Source organism: Prionailurus bengalensis, chromosome D3 (assembly GCF_016509475.1).
Source record: "Prionailurus bengalensis isolate Pbe53 chromosome D3, Fcat_Pben_1.1_paternal_pri, whole genome shotgun sequence".
In the NCBI taxonomy this organism is placed as follows: Eukaryota; Metazoa; Chordata; class Mammalia; order Carnivora; family Felidae; genus Prionailurus; species Prionailurus bengalensis.
The window spans coordinates 17658495-17676085 of NC_057356.1; the positions used below are offsets into that span (position 1 = coordinate 17658495).

General features: G+C 50.8%; 1 protein-coding gene and 1 long non-coding RNA gene across 2 annotated transcripts; both read left to right on the forward strand.

Annotated features, from left to right (window-relative positions):
- The first annotated feature begins 2 nt into the window (after positions 1-2).
- Positions 3-4140, forward strand: LOC122470334. The gene is made up of 2 exons (XR_006293898.1): positions 3-523; positions 3156-4140. It is a non-coding gene; the product is annotated as an uncharacterized LOC122470334 (long non-coding RNA).
- A 3067-nt stretch (positions 4141-7207) lies between these two features.
- ISCU (iron-sulfur cluster assembly enzyme) lies at positions 7208-14190 on the forward strand. Its single transcript, XM_043557810.1, has 5 exons — positions 7208-7396; positions 8975-9088; positions 10146-10256; positions 12041-12119; positions 13668-14190. Exons 1-5 carry the CDS (start codon positions 7283-7285, stop codon positions 13751-13753), a joined length of 504 nt encoding a protein of 167 aa, XP_043413745.1. The 5' UTR covers positions 7208-7282; the 3' UTR covers positions 13754-14190.
- The last annotated feature ends 3401 nt before the right edge of the window (positions 14191-17591 follow it).

Consider the following 17591-nt stretch of genomic DNA (forward strand, 5'->3'; position numbering starts at 1 on the left):
CCGCGAAAGTAGAAGCTGCCCGCGGCGTTCGCCTGCTCAAAACTCCGCTCTCGGGCCACCGAATGGGAAACTGTGAGCCTCGGGTGACGGGAAAATCTGGGAATACACGAAATTTTGTATTGCTTTTGAGACAGGAGACAGCCTGACCTTGGGCAGTTAGGAATAAGTGGCTCCTTGATAACAACAAGAGGGCAGAAAGGACAGGACCGTCTGAGACACCCACTTCCTGGGACAATCCGCCGGGGACCATATCCAGGTTCAGCAGCTGCACGGTTACTCCCCCTCAAAATGTCCCGCCACTGTAACCCATAGAAGCCCTCCCCTCGGATGCCCTAGTGGCTTTCTCCTTAAGGAGCCCCTCCGGGGTGGCGAGAGTCTCTTTGTTTCGTCCTCGCCCAAATAAACCTGGTGCCTGTGCTGCTCTTAACCTTGCTGATCGGTTCCATTTTTGAGAACACAATCCCGGCTTTAAAAAACGGTTACAGCTTTGAAGGCTCCTTGGAGATCTCCACGTCTTCTAACGGTAAGTAAGGAGCAGTCGGCACCCTCTTTTCCTATCTTACACGAACTCTCAAACTATGGGCACCTGTTAGCCAGTTAAGAGCGAATGGGGCGTTGCCATTCTCAAAGCCTCGGGTGACAGGTTCCCTGGGTCTTCTCCCAGCTGCGTCCCAAACGGAGTTGGGAACGAGGATGTATTGGAGACCCAGTTTCCCGATGCATGGGTCTTAGGGGAGGGCAAACAACAACTGATGCGTCCTGACCGAACTATTCTTTGGTGGACGCCTGAAGGCGCTGGCGGAAACTGACCCCTGACCGCCCGTTTGGGTATCCCGCTCAATTTTCCTCTTTCTGTCTCGACCAGCCTCTCCCTTCGGGAAATGAGTGGAGAAGCCCAGGACTGATCTCCCGGAAATCTTCCCAGGAGTGATCCGGGAGACTTCCAAGGGGTCCTACTCACAGGTTTCCCAAACTACAGTGGAAGGTGGCTACTTGCTTCCGATTCTGACACTCTGGCGTGGCTCATCTCCCCGGTCCGCATTTTCTACCTCTCATCTTCAAACTCCTCTTGTGGAGCTTATAGCCCTCACCCGGGCCCTGGAGCTTTAGTGAAGGTAAAAAGTTCAACATCTGTACAGACTTTAAGTTATGCCTACTTGGTCCTTCATGGCCATGCTGTCATCTGGAGAGAAAGAAACTTTCTAACAGCCACTGGGACTCCTATCGAGTTCCATCAGGAGATAGATCATTTACTGATCTCGGTCTGTGTGTGTGTGTGTGTGTGTGTGTGTGTGTGTGTGTGTGTGTGTGAATGTTTATTTATTGTTGAGAGTGCAAGCGGGGGAGGGGCAGAGAGAGGGGGACAGAGGATCCAAAGCAGGCTCTGCACTGACAGCACAGAGCCCAATATAGGGCTTGAACTCACGAACCACGAGATCATGACTTGAGCTGAAGTTGAACGCTAAGGGACAGAGCCATCCAGGTGCCCATGACCTCAGTCTCTTCCCCCAACACACTGTAAAGGCCACCAAAAAGGACCAGATGAGGTTGCAAAGGGAAATAAAAGGACTGATGCCACAGCCAAACAGGCAGCTAATAGTGTTTCCCCTAAAAACAAAATAGCTCCTCTCTTTTGGGAACCCCCTTACAACCCATGAAGCCCCAATACAGCGACAAAGAAACCATGAGAGCCCTGTCCTGGCGATTTACCCTCTTGCCCTCGGGATGGCTACAGGATGAACAGGGGAAGATCTTGTTGCCCACCACTACCAGATGAAAACTGCTTAAAACCTTCCATCAGTCATCCACCTGGAAAGAGACGGGACACTTCAGTGGATGTGTAAGTTCTTCACAGGAAATAAAATTAGACTAGGGGCACCTGGGTGGCTCAGTCGGTTGAGCGTCCGACTTCATCTCAGGTCATGATCTCACGGTCCGTGAGTTCGAGCCCACCGTCGGGCTCTGTGCTGACAGCTCAGCGCCTGGAGCCTGCTTCCGATTCTGTGTCTCCCTCTCTCTCTGCCCCTCCCCTGCTCATGCTCTGTCTCTCTCTGTCTCAAAAATAAATAAAAACATAAAAAAAAAATTTAGACTGTTGAGCAGGTGGTAGGATCCTGAGAAATATATCAAAAAAATAAATAAATAAATAAATAACCCCAAGCACCATCGGGTGGCTCCTCCAAGGAGTCCAACAAACAGGGTCTTTTCCTGGGGGAGGATTGGCCGGTATTTGCCAAAAACTCCAGGAATACAGTACCTACTGGTGTGGGTGGGCACCTTCACCAGTTGGATTGAGGTCTTCCCCAGTAGGATGGAAAAGGCCCTGGAAGTAATTAAGACAATTGAACATGAAATTATTCCCCGATCTGGGGTGCCTGTTAAGCGTCCAACTTCGGCTCAGGTCATGATCTCGCAGTTCTGGGTTCAAACCCCGCATCAGGCTCTGTGCTGACCTCTCAGAGACTGGAACCTGCTTCAGATTCCGTGTCTCCCTCTCTCTCTCTCGGCCCCTCCCCCACTCATGCTCTGTCTCTCTCTCAAAAGTAAAGAAACATTTTAAAAAATGTTTTAAGGGGCGCCTGGGTGGCGCAGTCGGTTAAGCATCCGACTTCAGCCAGGTCACGATCTCGCAGCCCGTGAGTTCGAGCCCCGCGTCGGGCTCTGGGCTGATGGCTCAGAGCCTGGAGCCTGTTTCCGATTCTGTGTCTCCCTCTCTCTCTGCCCCTCCCCCGTTCATGCTCTATCTCTCTCTGTCCCAAAAATAAATAAACGTTGAAAAAAAAAATGTTTTAAAAAATTATTCCCCGATTTGGGTTGCTTGAAAGCATTCAGAGTGATAATGGCCCATCACACAGGGCATCTCTGCTGCCCTAGGTATTCGGTACCACCTACATTGTGCCTGGAGACCCCAGTCCTCAGGAAAGGTTGAGAGGGCAAACGGGGTTCTAAAGAGGCACCTAAAAAAAGCTTGCTCAAGAGATGAGCCTCCCCTGGATACGGGTCTTGCCTATTGCCTTGCTGTGAATGAGGAATACTCCTCAGGGCTGGTCTGGCTTTAGCCCCTCCGAGACGCTTTATGGAGACCCTTTCTAACCAACGACATATTATTTGACAAGTAACAGGTCAAACATGTCATTTCTCCTTCCAAATTCCAGAGGGCACTACAAGAAAATGAAAATACCACACAGCGCATACAAGGAGGACCTCTATTTGAGCCCGGGCATCCAGTTCTAGTTCAATCTCTTCCTCCTCCTTCCCCCTCTCTTCGGCCTTCCTGAGAGGACCCCTGCCCGGTGATCCTCTCCACCCCTTCTGCTGGTAAGATTTCAGGAGGAGATGCTTGGATTCACCACACTCGTCTAAAGCCCTGGCGAGCTCCAGATGATCCTCAGAAGGAAGGAGACAAGGACATTTGTGAGCCTATTGAAGACCTACAATTCCTCTTCAAGAAGTGCAGAGAAGTGCTCCGCCCCTTAAACGTCTCATAACAACACCATGACCCCTAGGGCTTTAATATTTCTATATCTCATACAATTATGGTGCCGGCCGCCACGGGGAATCCTCGAGTGGGTTCCATTAATTGCCGCTGCCTTTATCTTAACTGACTGCTGGATCTGTGGGAAGGATTCTTTAGGCACAGTCGTCCCAGCCCCCACGTCTGTGTGGCTCTGAGCCAATGACACTGTCACCCCCTTCATCTCCTCTACCAGTCCTTTCCCCGGCGCTCACATTGAATGGCTGTTCTTCAAAGCCTGGAAGGAGGATACGGAAACTAAAAGGAACAACACCCCTTGGTCCAGTGGTACCCTCACCCTCGCCCGGTTGGACCGACTCCACCTCAACGCCAGTGCCGTCTTCCCAATCTGCTTTGAAAATTCAACGTCCATCCCACACACGGGTCTCTTCACAGGTAATCTCCCCACATCTCAATGTAATCTCACATCCCAAGTCACTAGAGCCTCTGCGGAAGGAGACCTGGAACCCTTCCCGCTGTAGTTCTCTCAGTGCGTGTAAGAACACTGATAAATATCACCTTTCCCTCGACGTTTCCTCCGAGCCCAGTATCCCCCAAAGCGCACAACCTCCTGCACCGCAGGCAATGTCCGTGTAGCCAGAAGGTCTACCGTCTCTTATAATTCATCAAATTTAAGTCTGGCGTCCACACCACTCCTCTCGTCCCAAGAATTCTTCCTCAAAACATATCCCTCCAGCTTCCTTGCATCCACCATACGGGAAAGACTCAGACGCCTCCCTAATTTGGAGCAGATTGTCAGGGGGCCCCCCTGCAACAAGTAGACCCCAAGCCCTCTTTACTTACGACTTCCACGTAAACCTCCGGGTGGAAGAGGGTTTGTTCTGTGGAACCAGGGAGTACATCACGCTGCCGCCCTTATGGAGAGGGCGGTGCTTCCTCGCTTTCATAGCTCCCCCAGCTGATGATGCGCCTGGTTCCAGCAGCATGCTGCAGGTTCTAAATGATCCTTGACCAGGGTCCGAAGGGTGGCTATGGCTCCCCTTCTGGTCTCTTTGTTCACTGGATTGTCGGGAGCGTCTGGAACAGCCCTAGGAGGCACCTCCGTAGACCTCTCAGCACAACTGACCAAGACATTGAGGGAGACCATCAAGGGGATACAAACACCCGCAGAGCAGGTGAACTCCTTGGCAGGAGTCACACTTCAAAACCGACAGGCCTATGGGGCACCTGGGTGGCTCAGTCGGTTAAGCATCTGACTTCGGCTCAGGTCGTGATCTCACGGTTCATGGGTTTGAGCCCCACCTCAGGCTCTGTGCTGACAGCTCAGAGCCTGGAGCCTGCTTCACATTCTGTGTCTCCCTCTCTCTCTCCCTGTCCCTCGCTCATGCTCGCTCGCTCTCTCAAAAATGAATAAACAGGGGCGCCTGGGTGGCGCAGTCGGTTAAGCGTCCGACTTCAGCCGGGTCACGATCTCGCGGTCCGTGAGTTCGAGCCCCGCGTCGGGCTTTGGGCTGAGAGCTCGGAGCCTGGAGCCTGTTTCCGATTCTGTGTCTCCCTCTCTCTCTGCCCCTCCCCCGTTCATGCTCTGTCTCTCTCTGTCCCAAAAATAAATAAAAACGTTGAAAAAAAAATAAAAAAATAAAAAAAAAATGAATAAACGTTAAAAAAAATAAAAACATTTTTAAAAATAAAAAACCGACAGGCCTGAGACTTGCTAACCTCAAGTGCGGGGGTGATCCTGTGCCTTCCTTAAGGAAGAACGTTGTTTCTACATCAATAACGGGACAGATGGCCACACGTCTCGATTCCTCCAACAGTCTGGTCATCTCCATAGAGGCTCTTTCCAATTGGTGGGGCTCCCTAAGGGCTCAACTGTTCGCGCTGGCTTTGGCCACTAACAGCTCCCTTATTAACCCCTTCCTTAATGCTCCTCTTACGACTTTATATTCTCAATGCACTCACCTGGTTTGTTGCTTCTCGCCCAGAGTCCTTTACACCTGCAAATGGTCCTATCAGTGTACCCAGCAATGGAAGTGCCACTAGACCTTTACGGGGGGCCACGAGACAGACCCCACAGGGAGGGACTCTAGCTGCCACTCATCTCCATGCCCCATCCCAGCATGAAGAAGTCAGAGAGGTCACCACCCACATACCCCAAGGGCAGTTGGGGTCACCTCCTCTAAGGGGGGACTGTGACAGGAGACAGACTGACCTTGGGCACATAGGGATAAGTGGCCCCTTGTTAATAGCAGAGCAGAAAGTACAGGACTGTCTGAGACACCCACTTCCTGGAACAACCTGCCAGGGACCATATCCGTGTTCATTAGCTGCACAGTTACACCTCAAAAGGTCCCACCACTGTAGCCCATACAAGCCCTCCCTCTCCAACGACTTAAGGAGCCTCCTCTTTAAGGAGCCCCTTCCAGGTCACAGGGGTCTCTTTGTTTCACTCTCGTCCTAGTAAACTTGGTGCTTGTGCTGCTCTTAACCTTTTTGGTCAGTTCCATTCTTTGGCTACATCAGTACACGATCGTGGGTTTTAAAAAGCGGTTACACATTTACATACGTGTAAAAGTACTCATAGAGGAAAAACTCCCTAACACAGCGCATGTTCCATCGCAACTTTAGACAGAAGTTGAGTCTTTGTACAGAAGTGCAGGCCCTAGAGGAAGTCATGAAGTGATGATTGGAGGGAAGGGTTTGGCGCCATCTTGAGAAGGTCAAAAGGAATCTAGGCATAAACGCCTGCCTTCCCACCTAGCCGGACCTGGTGTTTGTTTCAGTCTCCGCAGTAACTGAGCCTCAAACGCAGAGAAAACAAGTTTTCAGGGGAAGGATCAATTGCACCATTCACAAGAAAAACCCATTTCCCAAAGAGATTCTTCCCCTTTATGTAATACCTGGTGCCTGCTGGGCATTAAATATATGTGTGAGTTTTCTGGTTTTTTAAGATCATATTCTGCAAACCTCGATTGATAAATCACATTACTACACTTATTTAGAAACTCTTCGTTTCCAAGCATTGCCATATAAATTATCTCTATGAAAAGAGAAATAGATGCAGACATAAATTCATATCTGCACTTCTTTAAAAATCAGGGCATGGTGTGTTCGCGTCCTCAAGCTCATTTTTTAGTAGGAAAATACTGATGTTTATTTGTTGCCTCTCTCCCTCATTAGCAAGGTTAATTACGTAAGCAATGAATGTGTTTTTTCTTTCCCTTGGATCCCCAAAGACTAGTACAGCGCCTTGCCACATGGTAGGTACTCAACGTTTATTTGCTCAATGAATGAATTGTCCTTGAATTAGTACAAAAGTCAGGATCAAGGCTTAAAGAGGTGATGTCATTCGCATAGGGTCACACGGGAACCAGGGTTGTCAGAGCTTCCCAAATTAGTCTGCCTGGGCAACCTTGGACAAGTTACTAAATCTCTCTGACCCTCAACTCCTGAAGCTGAAAAGTGGGGGTAAGAGAAGTAGACTGGTTGATCCACTGCGCCCACTCCGGCGGTAGGCTTTGTGAACGCAAATCTGGGTCCCCATTGCAGCTTCAGCACCCCCTCAGATCCACAACCCTACAGGAAGAACTAGCCCTCCGCCGTCGATCCTTTAGCTCCGTGTCCCGCCCACCCCCGGAGGGGCGTGGTCAAGGCGGGGCCAAACGGGGACCTGCGCACAGAGGGGAAGGACGCAGGCGCGAAGTCGCGGTGACGTAAAAGGGTGCGCGCTCTAAGCGGAGAGCCGACTCGCGGGCGCACCCCTCCCCTCGGTCTCGCGCTCGGCCTGCGCAGGCGCAAGCCCGCAAGATGGCTGCGGCTGGAGCGGGCCGTCTGAGGCGGGCTGCGTCCGCCCTGCTGCTCCGAAGCCCGCGCGTGCCCGCCCGGGAGCTGTCGGCTCCGGCCCGGCTGTATCACAAGAAGGTAGGGGCTGATGAGGGGCTGCGCGGGGCCCGCACCGGCAAGGGGGCGGGAGGACGAGGACCACCTGAGGGACTCAGGTATGTCAGCGCCCGGCGGAGGCCCGGCCTGGAGAGGAGCGGTTGCGGGGTTGTGCGCGGCCTCGGGAGCCCCCAGTGCAGCCAGGGTGGGGGCCGTCCCCTCGCGCGCCTCTGCCTGGACTGGCTTTCGTTTGCTGCGCAGTGACTACCTGCGCCTGAAATAAAACTAACCGCTGCCCGTGGGCCCCGCCGCTGGCTGCGATTTCGGGCATCCCAGCCTTAAAACGCAACAGCCCGGGAAGGAGGCCTCTGTTGTAATCTGGCAGCCTGACTTCAGGGATAAACGCACACACTGGCGCGGGCTCCGGCTTCAGCCAGGCTATTGCCCTGGCCAGGTGACCTTGGGGAAGTCACTGCTCTGCGCTGAACCTGTTTTCCCCATTTGTAAAATGAGGTCTTGGCATTCATCTACACGAGCTAGGTAGTGCTCGTGGAGTCCTCGGCCTGGTGCCCAACACACGGGGATCATCTGTGGTGCGGTTCTTGCTGTCGGAGCCCTTAGGCTCCGAGTGGAGTCAGACTCGTAATCAACAGTCACAATATTTTAATTTTTGTCTTTTTTGGCGGACGGAAAGGAAAGGAGCCGGGGGTGTAGGGATAGGTGCGTAGTTTGCAGCCCTTGCCTTCCGAGGGCGTGGAGTCCCCTAGACATGAAACTCTCCCACTCAGAAAAGGACTACCTGAAGGACGCGGTAAATCAACATGGGGCAAAAAGTCCAGATTTAGCTTACTATTTTGTACGTCCTTGGGCTTGGAGTCAAAATCCGTGGTCGGATAAGTGGGGAAAGCAAACTGGAAGGTAGGGAGACTTACGACTAACTGGTAGACAAGCCTCGAGGTTACATTAAAGCCTTTTGTATGCCACATTATCATTCCGTCCTGGCTTCTGCACGGTTGCAGGGACTTCGCTCCTCCCCCACCCAGGGGTGTGTTTTGTTGACAATACACGCTCCGCGAACGTGGGCTAGCAGCCTTTCAACCACCAGGGTGCGCTGCTCCACCAGAGCGATTTCAGGGCCTTGAAATACGGTCATAGGACGGTTATTTTATCACACACAAATGCATTCCATAGCATTGTTCCTCCTGGAACATTCTCCTTGAGGCTTCTGGGCCGTCCTTCAATTGCTGGACCATGATTCATTTTAGAATTGTTAGTAGTAATCATTACCCTTTGAAGATGGATTTTATTTGGAAATAACATAAATGCTATTTGATCCCAATGACTTGTGATTAAAAACCCTGTGGAACTAAGACATGATTTTGCTGATTTTCCTCCGGCATCTCAAATGTCTGAAGGTAGGTGGAGAAGAGCTACAAAAAGATGGGGTTATAAAGTCTCATGGACATAAAGTGTAAGCCCTTCTGCTGAGGTGAAGTTTGGTGTTCAGCGATTGTTTGTCAGGTTCTGCTTGCTGGCTGCAAGGAGCTTACCATCAAGTGGGGGCGCGGGGGCGGTAACAAGAAAGAGTGATCATGTCTTCTCTTAACCTTCTCATTTCAGGTTGTTGATCATTATGAAAATCCTAGGAATGTAGGGTCCCTTGACAAGACATCAAAAAACGTTGGAACCGGATTGGTGGGAGCGCCAGCTTGTGGTGATGTGATGAAATTACAGGTGCCACTGGTTTTCATCTTTTAGTTCACAAACCATATTTGCACCTACAGCATTTCATTTGGTCTCCATCTGGATTCCTAGGACAGGATGGGATGAGCTGCTGTCACCAATCATTAGAGCGGGAGCTGAGTGTTAGTTCTCCTTCTTAATACACTATGCCGACCCCTTCTGACAGAGTAAACCAGTCTCCCTTTTCTACTGTCTCAGCTTAAATTCCAACCTCAGCTCGGTAGAGTTTCAACGTTTATTTATTTTGGGGACAGAGAGAGACAGAGCATGAACGGGGGAGGGGCAGAGAGAGAGGGAGACACAGAATCGGAAACAGGCTCCAGGCTCCGAGCCATCAGCCCAGAGCCTGACGCGGGGCTCGAACTCCCGGACCGCGAGATCGTGACCTGGCTGAAGTCGGACGCTTAACCGACTGCGCCACCCAGGCGCCCCAAATTTCAAAGGGAAACCACAACCGTTCAGTTAGCAATCCCCGGTGAGACAGGAAATGGCAGTATATCAACCCTCCCCCCAAATGGGAGACAACACAAAGGGAGGGACTGGCACTTTGGGTAAACTGTAACTTTGACCACATCTACTTCACCTTGGGGAGTGAGTAGGAAGCTTGCCAGAGGTCTTCAGGCCTGTCTTGGAAAACAGAAAGGGGAGGCAGGAGGGAACCACTAGATGTCACTTCATGCCAAACTAAAAAGCATTAGCCAGAGGCCTTTATTGCAGACTCTCCCAGGGCTTCAACATACAGATTGACTGAGAGCCATGAGCAGCAGACCTTCATAGCCAAAAAACAAGCTAGGATTGCAGAACAAAAACAAAACACGGAGGGAGGGGGGCACATTCTTCAGCCTGTCTTTACCAGGTAGGCCTGTATAGTTGTGATAGTTGTTCCTACACTTTTCACCACTGAGCCCTTTGCCAAAGCAAAGCAAATTTAGTGGTCATTAATGCCAGAACTTAAAAGTGTGAAAATCAAGACCAAAGCGCTTGGGGAGAACCCAAGTTCTACAGGGCGGCACCAGGAATCACTGCTTAACTCCTGTCTCTTTTTCAGATTCAAGTAGATGAACAGGGGAAGATTGTGGATGCCAGGTTTAAAACATTTGGCTGTGGTTCTGCAATTGCTTCCAGCTCATTAGCCACCGAATGGGTAAAAGGGAAGACGGTAAGGTTGCCTACAAACGGAGAGAATTAAATCACATTCCCAACAAACCTGCCTCTGAATTCAGGGAAGGGTCTTGTTGGGGGCGGGGAGTCACTGTGATTTTTTTTCAAAATATTCTAATAATTTTTTAAATTTCTCCTACTCAGGTTTTGATTAAATTCTTCTCTACGTTGAGAATTACGGATAATTTTGTTAGGTGTATTTTAATGGGGGCGGGGGGGGGGGGGGTTGATCATTTTTATTTGTTCAGGGATTTTGATGGTTTTACTTTTGTTTTTAATTATGTAGAAAAAAGATCTTCACCTCCCCCTCTAACAAAAAGAACTACAAAGAAATCTGTGGCTTTCTCCCAGGTTGCTGATTATGTTGTAATTTCCTAGGAGTTTAAGGATGGGAGAGGTTATATCGTGGTTTGTGTTCTTGTTTATTTCCTTCCATCATATTTCAGGAAGGACTGCAGGTGGCTTGTAAGGATTCGTGAAATAACAAACTAGCCTGTGCTCAAAGAGGAATTAAAGAATCAAAAACAGCGAAGATGGAGGCAAAGTGAACAAATAAATCAGAACAGTGATCCCGGTGGCTGATCAGCAGGTCCTCAGAGGGTAGAAATGAGAGAGGCTGGAACATCTTTTCCGTCCTTTTCTCTGCCAAAGCCTCTTTCCCAGCAGCTGCAGAGGTAGAAGGTCCCGAATGCAGTGAAGAGCTGGAGTTTCTAAAATCCAGTCATTAAAACCTCTCCGAAAAGCCAAAATGCAGGGCTGCTTATCTTTGCAGCCCCAAGGGATCAAGTTCAGGGAGCTGAGTCACGGAGGGGTGTGCTTGGGGAGCTGGGCAGCTCTACAGCAATGTGGAGTGCCAGGCCACGTGCCACCCGCCTCCTGGGGCTCAAGGCCTTCTGGCTGGCAAGCTCCTCTGGCGAGCACACACCTAACCTGTTCCGGCAGGAGGTGGCTCTGAAGTCATCTGTTAAGCACTGTCCTCAGGGAAAGGGGAAGTGAGACAAGGCACCTGTGCTCCCAGGATCTGGCCTTTGAGTTGTGACCAGAAAGTGGAGGAAAGAGGGCCTTTCTATGACCTTGAAGTCCTCCTATCTGAGTTACTAGGAACAGAATGTGAAGCATAATCATTGAAGTCAGCAGAATTGGGAAACTGGGGGGCAGATGGGGAAATCTGGCATTCCTTAAGCAGTGGGGCTCCATGCCATGTAGGCCTGCCTCACGTGCCCTTGGGCACTCAACCAAACCCAGGCATCCTTTTCAGTGTGTTTCAAGGAGACAGGTCTTCCTTTAGGCAGAGGAGGGGCCTAAAGAGACCTCTCACCCCAAGACCTGTCTGTGCCACTGGCCTATTTGCCATCTCTCTGACCTCGCTGACACTCTTTAGCACTTCTAGTTGAAGGGATTTATTCTAAACGTTTGGTATAAGACCATCAGTAAAGCTGGTATTCACAAAACCAGAATAGGAAATCCCTGCCTTTAAAAAAAAAAAAAAAGACTCGCATCACTGGCCTCCAGCAGACCCCTAAGGGACTCCTCACTGGCCGGCTTGTGGGACCGTCTTTGTCGGCCTTGCTGACCCTGGCCAAGCGCTGGGGTGTGTGAACTCCACCCTTGAGCGTCCCAGCTGCAGCCTTGATGCACAAGCGAGGGGCCTTTGGGGCTGTTAAAGGGAAATCATCCCCCACCACCCTGTCCGGAGGGCCTCTTTGACCTTCTCTTTTCTTACTGCCTGTTCTTTAAGCGAGAGCATCGCTGCTAAAACTGTTGGTCTTTCACGTGTCTCAGGTAGAGGAAGCCCTGACCATCAAGAACACAGACATCGCCAAGGAGCTCTGCCTTCCCCCCGTGAAACTGCACTGCTCCAGTAAGTCTCTGCTCCAGAATCCCAACAAGCTGGGGCAGTTGGGAGTTTGTCATGTATCAGCTGGCATTTGTGCAGGGTACGGGCAAGTCCATTTTCATCGCGGAGTCTGTCTCTGTAGCCTTGAGAGGGTTAAACCCCGGGTGACACAGTCGTCTCCAGGAGGATCTTCCAGGAGGTCATGTGTGCTGGGCATCATGCTGAGCCCTTCGTGGCATCGTTTCTCAGCCTCAGAAACGTCTGCTAGTCCATGGAAGGTGTCCTTACGTCTCCCTCTTACAGACCAGGAAAGCGGGGCTCAGGTTAAAGCGCCCCAGTTCCATGGCTTCTAAGTGGGAAAGCCAGCACCTAGCCCCCAATCTCTGATGCCAGAATCTGTGCTGTTCCCACCCCATCGGAGTCCAGTTCAGACCAGTAAAGGTGAAAAGCTTTTGCCACGATCCCATCTGTTGTATGTGTGTTGTCGCGTCCTTTCCCAGGCGCTGTTCCTGTCGAGGTCTGCATCTGTGTACGGGATGACCAGGTCCGCTCGTTCACTAGTCCCCTCTACGCTGTCCTAAGCGAAAGCCCAGATGCCTTAACATCTCTACGTGGCTTTCTAGTTCAGTCTCTGCCTTAAGTCTAAAGCTTTTTCCATCCTCTCTCTCAACCTTCTACGGGAAGGAGGGAATGAGAAATGGCAGCTTCACTTACTGATGGAGGTTTACTGACCACATTAGTTACAAATCAGCAGAGAGCCTGGTCTCCTGCCCAGGGTAAGACCCCCAGGAGAACAGAGTGCTGGGGCAGGGACGTGGAACACAGCCTTCAGGAAGTCTGCTGAGACCAGAGTTCTTTCCACCTGAGCTGGACTTTCAAGTACCCAGGAATACAGGCCATAGCTCATAAGCATTTTCACACGGCTTCAGAAAACCCCCAGCCGCCTCTTTTGGCCGCCGCCTTGGGCACCGCAGCCTTCAGCTGCCACTCTCTGCCGCTGCCTTGCTTGCTGCTGTCTTTCCAGCACTCTTCATTTCTATTTTCCCCCATAGCGTCATTTGTAACATTGACTCCAAAGTAAAAGTGTTCAGGCTTGGGGTCTCTGGAGAGTAACGTGGCAGGTGCCACCTGTTGGCAATACGTAAGTCATGCCGGCTTGCTCAGCCAGCATCCACCACCTTTATTCCTGACCTCCACGTGAGCAGACGAGACCATTTCTCCTGTCCCTCCGATGCATCAGACACTTGGTGCAAGTCCTCACGCTATCCCAGCAGGAAAACAGTGTCCCAGTCTTATAAAAGAGAAAGGGCATTCCAGGAGGCTGAGGGACCAGGCCCAAATCCCACGTATTTAAACCCCAGTGTGTCTCCAGAGCCACTGGACGGGAGCAGCCTGGCTCAGGAAACGGCTGGTTGGCTTTCCAGGCTTGCCCGTCGCCCCCCGCACCCTGGCTAGTCGGCTCTGTTAAGCCCTTCCCAGCACCACGGCCCTCCAGCTCTGAAAGATGCGATTCCTAAGACTCTGTCTGTAGAGCCTCCAAACTTAGCTTGTCTTTCCTTGTGCCACTTCCAGTGCTGGCTGAAGATGCGATCAAGGCTGCCCTGGCCGATTACAAACTGAAACAAGAACCCAAGAAGGGAGAGGCGGAGAAGAAATGAGCCCTCGGCGAGGCGACCGGCAGGTCATATACGCTGTTTGTCCACCCGCCACACAATCACCGTAGATGTTCAGAAGCCCCTCACACTACGGTACGAGACCCTCTGAGACACGCACAGCACTTGCTGGTCACGTTGTGGCTCTAATGCAAGCAAAATACACAGTTTACTCGTTCCAGACCCCGTGCTTTCTTTCAGCCCCCTTTTATCGCCTTACCCCAGTTTGTGTATATTTTGAATTGTGTGCATGGCCTCAAAGCTGAAATCAGGAACAAAGTCTGCTGTGCTGGTCCACGAAGTGCACCGATACCTCGTTTCAGCTGACCCTGTCTGAGGAAGATTACCAGTAGAAGGCCTTGGTATGATTATTTGAGAGAGCCAATTATTGTACATAAAACAGATTTGCATATATATATATATAATAAAAGAATGTAAGACCATGTTTTTCTCTGGTAAGCCTTGTCTCTTGGATCCCTCACTCACCCCCAGGTGCCGCCCGGAGCCCCCTGGGGCTCCCAGGTACTGAACCGTGACAGCGTGTGCACCTTTCTCAGCAAACTGGTCAGTAAAGACCACTGACAGAGATGGCCAGGTGCGTGTCACATTTTATGGAATGGGGTGAAGGTGAAAGGAGAGGGCCGTCTCTGTTCGTGGTTCTTTGCAAACTAATAGATTGAGAAATAAATCACATTAAAATACAATGTGATAAATAAATTAGCACAGGTCTTTATAGTAGGGATTCCTCCCTGTGGGAGGAAAGGCTGTTAACGTTTCAGAGAACTGTCCCAGCTATTTGGAACCTTGACTTTAAAAATGAATTCAGCTACAATTTTGACCCAAGAAATTGATTTGGGTATGTAGAGATCACTGACAGAATTCAGATTCATACTAAAGACTGTGACAGTACGACTTTAAAAAAAAAAGGGGGGGGGGTGCCTGGGTGGCTCAGTCAATTGGGCATCTGACTCGATTTGGGCCCGGGTCGTGATCTCACGGTTTGTGGGTTCGAGCCCTCCATCAGGCTCCAGGCTGACCGTGCGAGCCTGCTTGGGATTCTCTCTCTCCCTCTCATTGCCCCTCCCCACTCGCTCGCTCGCTCTCAAAATAAGTAAACAACAACAAAAAAACACCCGGAGGATGAGTTGAAAATGGAGATTTCTAGACCCATCATTCCACTTTAGGTCCCCTTTAGATTCTTTTTTTTTTTTTCCCCAATGTTTATTTTTGAGAGAGAGAGAGAGAGAGAAACAGTGCAAGTGGGGGAGGGCAGAGAGAGAGGGAAACAGAATCCCAAGCAGGCTCCAGGCTCTGAGCTGTCAGCACAGAGCCCGATGGGGGCTTGAACCCATGTACCGTGAGATCCTGACCTGAGCTGAAGTCAGACACTTAACTGACCGAGCCACCCAGGTGCCCCCCGGCAGGTGATTCTAATGCCTCTGACTTCTGATGGCCTGGGTGGTTCTGGATAGTGGTGGAGGAGCCCAGGCGCAGGGAGGGAACTTCCTTTGTCCATTCTCTGCCATGCCCTGCACAGGGGTGGTATTTGAGTAGCTCATTCGGAGCTGTCTGCACATGTACGGTGACCTGAGGTTTTAAAACATCCGTCCCTGGCTCAGGCATGAATAACATTCTACCCAGCATCCCTCCTGACCCTCATCTGCCCCCGGAGCTGTGGGTATCATTTTGAGGTACCCCACAGTCCTGCATCAGCCAAAATCCCACTTAAAAAGGCCCAATTTTCTAGCAAAAACGTGATCTTAGAAAGTACCATCTAACCGTCTCAAATCTCCCAACTCTTCAAAAGTAAAAAAAAAAAAAAGAAAGAAAGAAAACGAAAAGTCCTCTGAGTCCTGGAGGAAGGCGCAGAACTTCAAAGCCCATTCCCTCCACAGAGCGGGGCCTTTATAAGAATCTCAAATTAGGGCCACCGGGTGGAGCCATGTCAAAATGTCCCGGGTGGCACGCTCTACTATTTAATTCACCATCCCTCTAGGCTAAGCCGGTCCCGTTGCCTTCTTGATTATAGGTGGCCACACTGCAATTCCCCCCCGCTTTTCTCTGTCATTTAAAAAAATGAGACATTTCTGTCCCGGTTAACATCCCCTGGGACTCGAACCAGAATTCTACACGCCACGAGCTGCTCGCAGACGGCCACAGCAAGATTACCAGAACAGCCCAAACCTCAAAGGAGGTGTTTGTGCAGCGAAAAGAAGTGATTTTTTTTTTTTTTTGACTTACATTCAAGACCCTCCTTTCCCCAGACAAGTCTAGTGGTAACCACACGAGGGCATCGCGTACCCTTCCATGAGCTTAAGGCAAGGTCTCTGCATCTCTAAGGAAAACCTCCACGGAGAGATCTTGACGTGCAACTGGGAAGAGTCCATCACGCACCCAGGCCCTGACGTGTGTCATCGTTGATTGGCACGGCAGCCCTCTGAGGGGGCCCTTATTTAAACTGACTCAAGCCACAAGGCCCAGGCTTCTTCCTGGTTTCCCGCTGGCAGGACACATCAAAGATTCCTCCCGCGGGCCAGAGGCTCACCTGGGCCTTGAGAATTCACACGAAGGGAAACCAACACGGGATAAGCCCCCGTGCGTTCATCTGGCCAACTCGCCACCAAGCACCACGGCCCTTGGCTGGCTGTGCTTCAGGACCGTCCAGGGAGCCTGCTTTAATCCCGACGCCCGATTAAATCTGAAGTCCCGAGGGTGGAGCCTGGGCGCTGGTATCTTTTAAAAAGCTCCCCAGGAGTTTCCAGTATGCACCCACGGGCGAGAACCGCAGCGCCCTTTGCAAATCAGCCTGCTAAGATTATTTCAGTGGAGGCTCACAGCCCTGTGAGGTGTCACCTCCCATCTCCAAAAGAGCTCCTGAGTCCCTTCCTCGCTGGCCCCCAGCGTCTGCCTTAGTCGAGGCCATCGTCATCTCTCTCCTGGCCCCCGCAGTGGTCCCCCTGCCTCCAGCCTCACTATTGGGATCCGTTTCACACGTGGCTGCCGGAGGGGTCTTCCTAAAAAAAAGTGACTCCGTCGCTCCTTTTCTTAAAACCTGCCCGTGGCTCCCTGTTGCACTTCAGACAAATTCCAAACTTCCTACCACATCGATGGATGTGCCCCAGCCATGCTGAACCTTACTGTTAGGCTTTTCCCTTGCTTCTGGCAGGAATGCCCTCACCAGGCATTCTCCCTTAACCCCCACTCAGCCTGGGAGCCTCATCTCAGGCATCACCTCCTCTGAGAAGCCTTCCCGGATTGTCCCAGGTTGAGCTAGGTGCCCCTCTCTGCTCCCGCAGTCCCCTATACTTCTTAATCACATACGTGTCATGTCTATGACACTGCAGCACTGCAATTTGCTTTTCTCTTGTTTTTCCGTATCATTGCACAGACATTAAGTCTCTCTTTTTTTTTCAATTTTAAATAGGTAACATACCACAAGAAAAAAATTCAAACAGCCTGAAATGGAAGAGTCCTATATAAGTTTCCTTGCCATCCTTAATTCCCCAGCCTCCTTCCCCAAGGCAATCTCTAACACTTGTTTCGTAGGTGTCCTTCTAGAAATTCTCTAGGCATATCCAAGTATACGTGTGTTTAAGTAGACCATCCTTTTGTTTCTTTTTCACACAGGTGGTAGCATACTATACACACTTCTGCCATGTTTATTTTCCTCTTGACCATATTTCTGAAGGCCATTCCCTCTCCGTTCCTATAGACCTGCTACATTCTTCACAGCTGCACAGCATTCTATAGATGAAGGTCCATTATTTAGTTTTCTGTTGATGATTACATAGATTATTTTCATGGCAATGTCTCAATTATGCGACCCAGCATCTGGTACGGTTCT

Coding starts and splice junctions, on each gene's coding strand:
- ISCU (XM_043557810.1), top strand. CDS start 7,283: ATGGCTGCGGCTGGAGCGGGCCGTCTGAGGCGGGCTGCGTCCGCCCTG. Junction 7,397..8,974: donor CCCGGCTGTATCACAAGAAG/GTAGGGGCTGAT, acceptor TTCTCATTTCAG/GTTGTTGATCATTATGAAAA. Junction 10,257..12,040: donor AATGGGTAAAAGGGAAGACG/GTAAGGTTGCCT, acceptor CACGTGTCTCAG/GTAGAGGAAGCCCTGACCAT.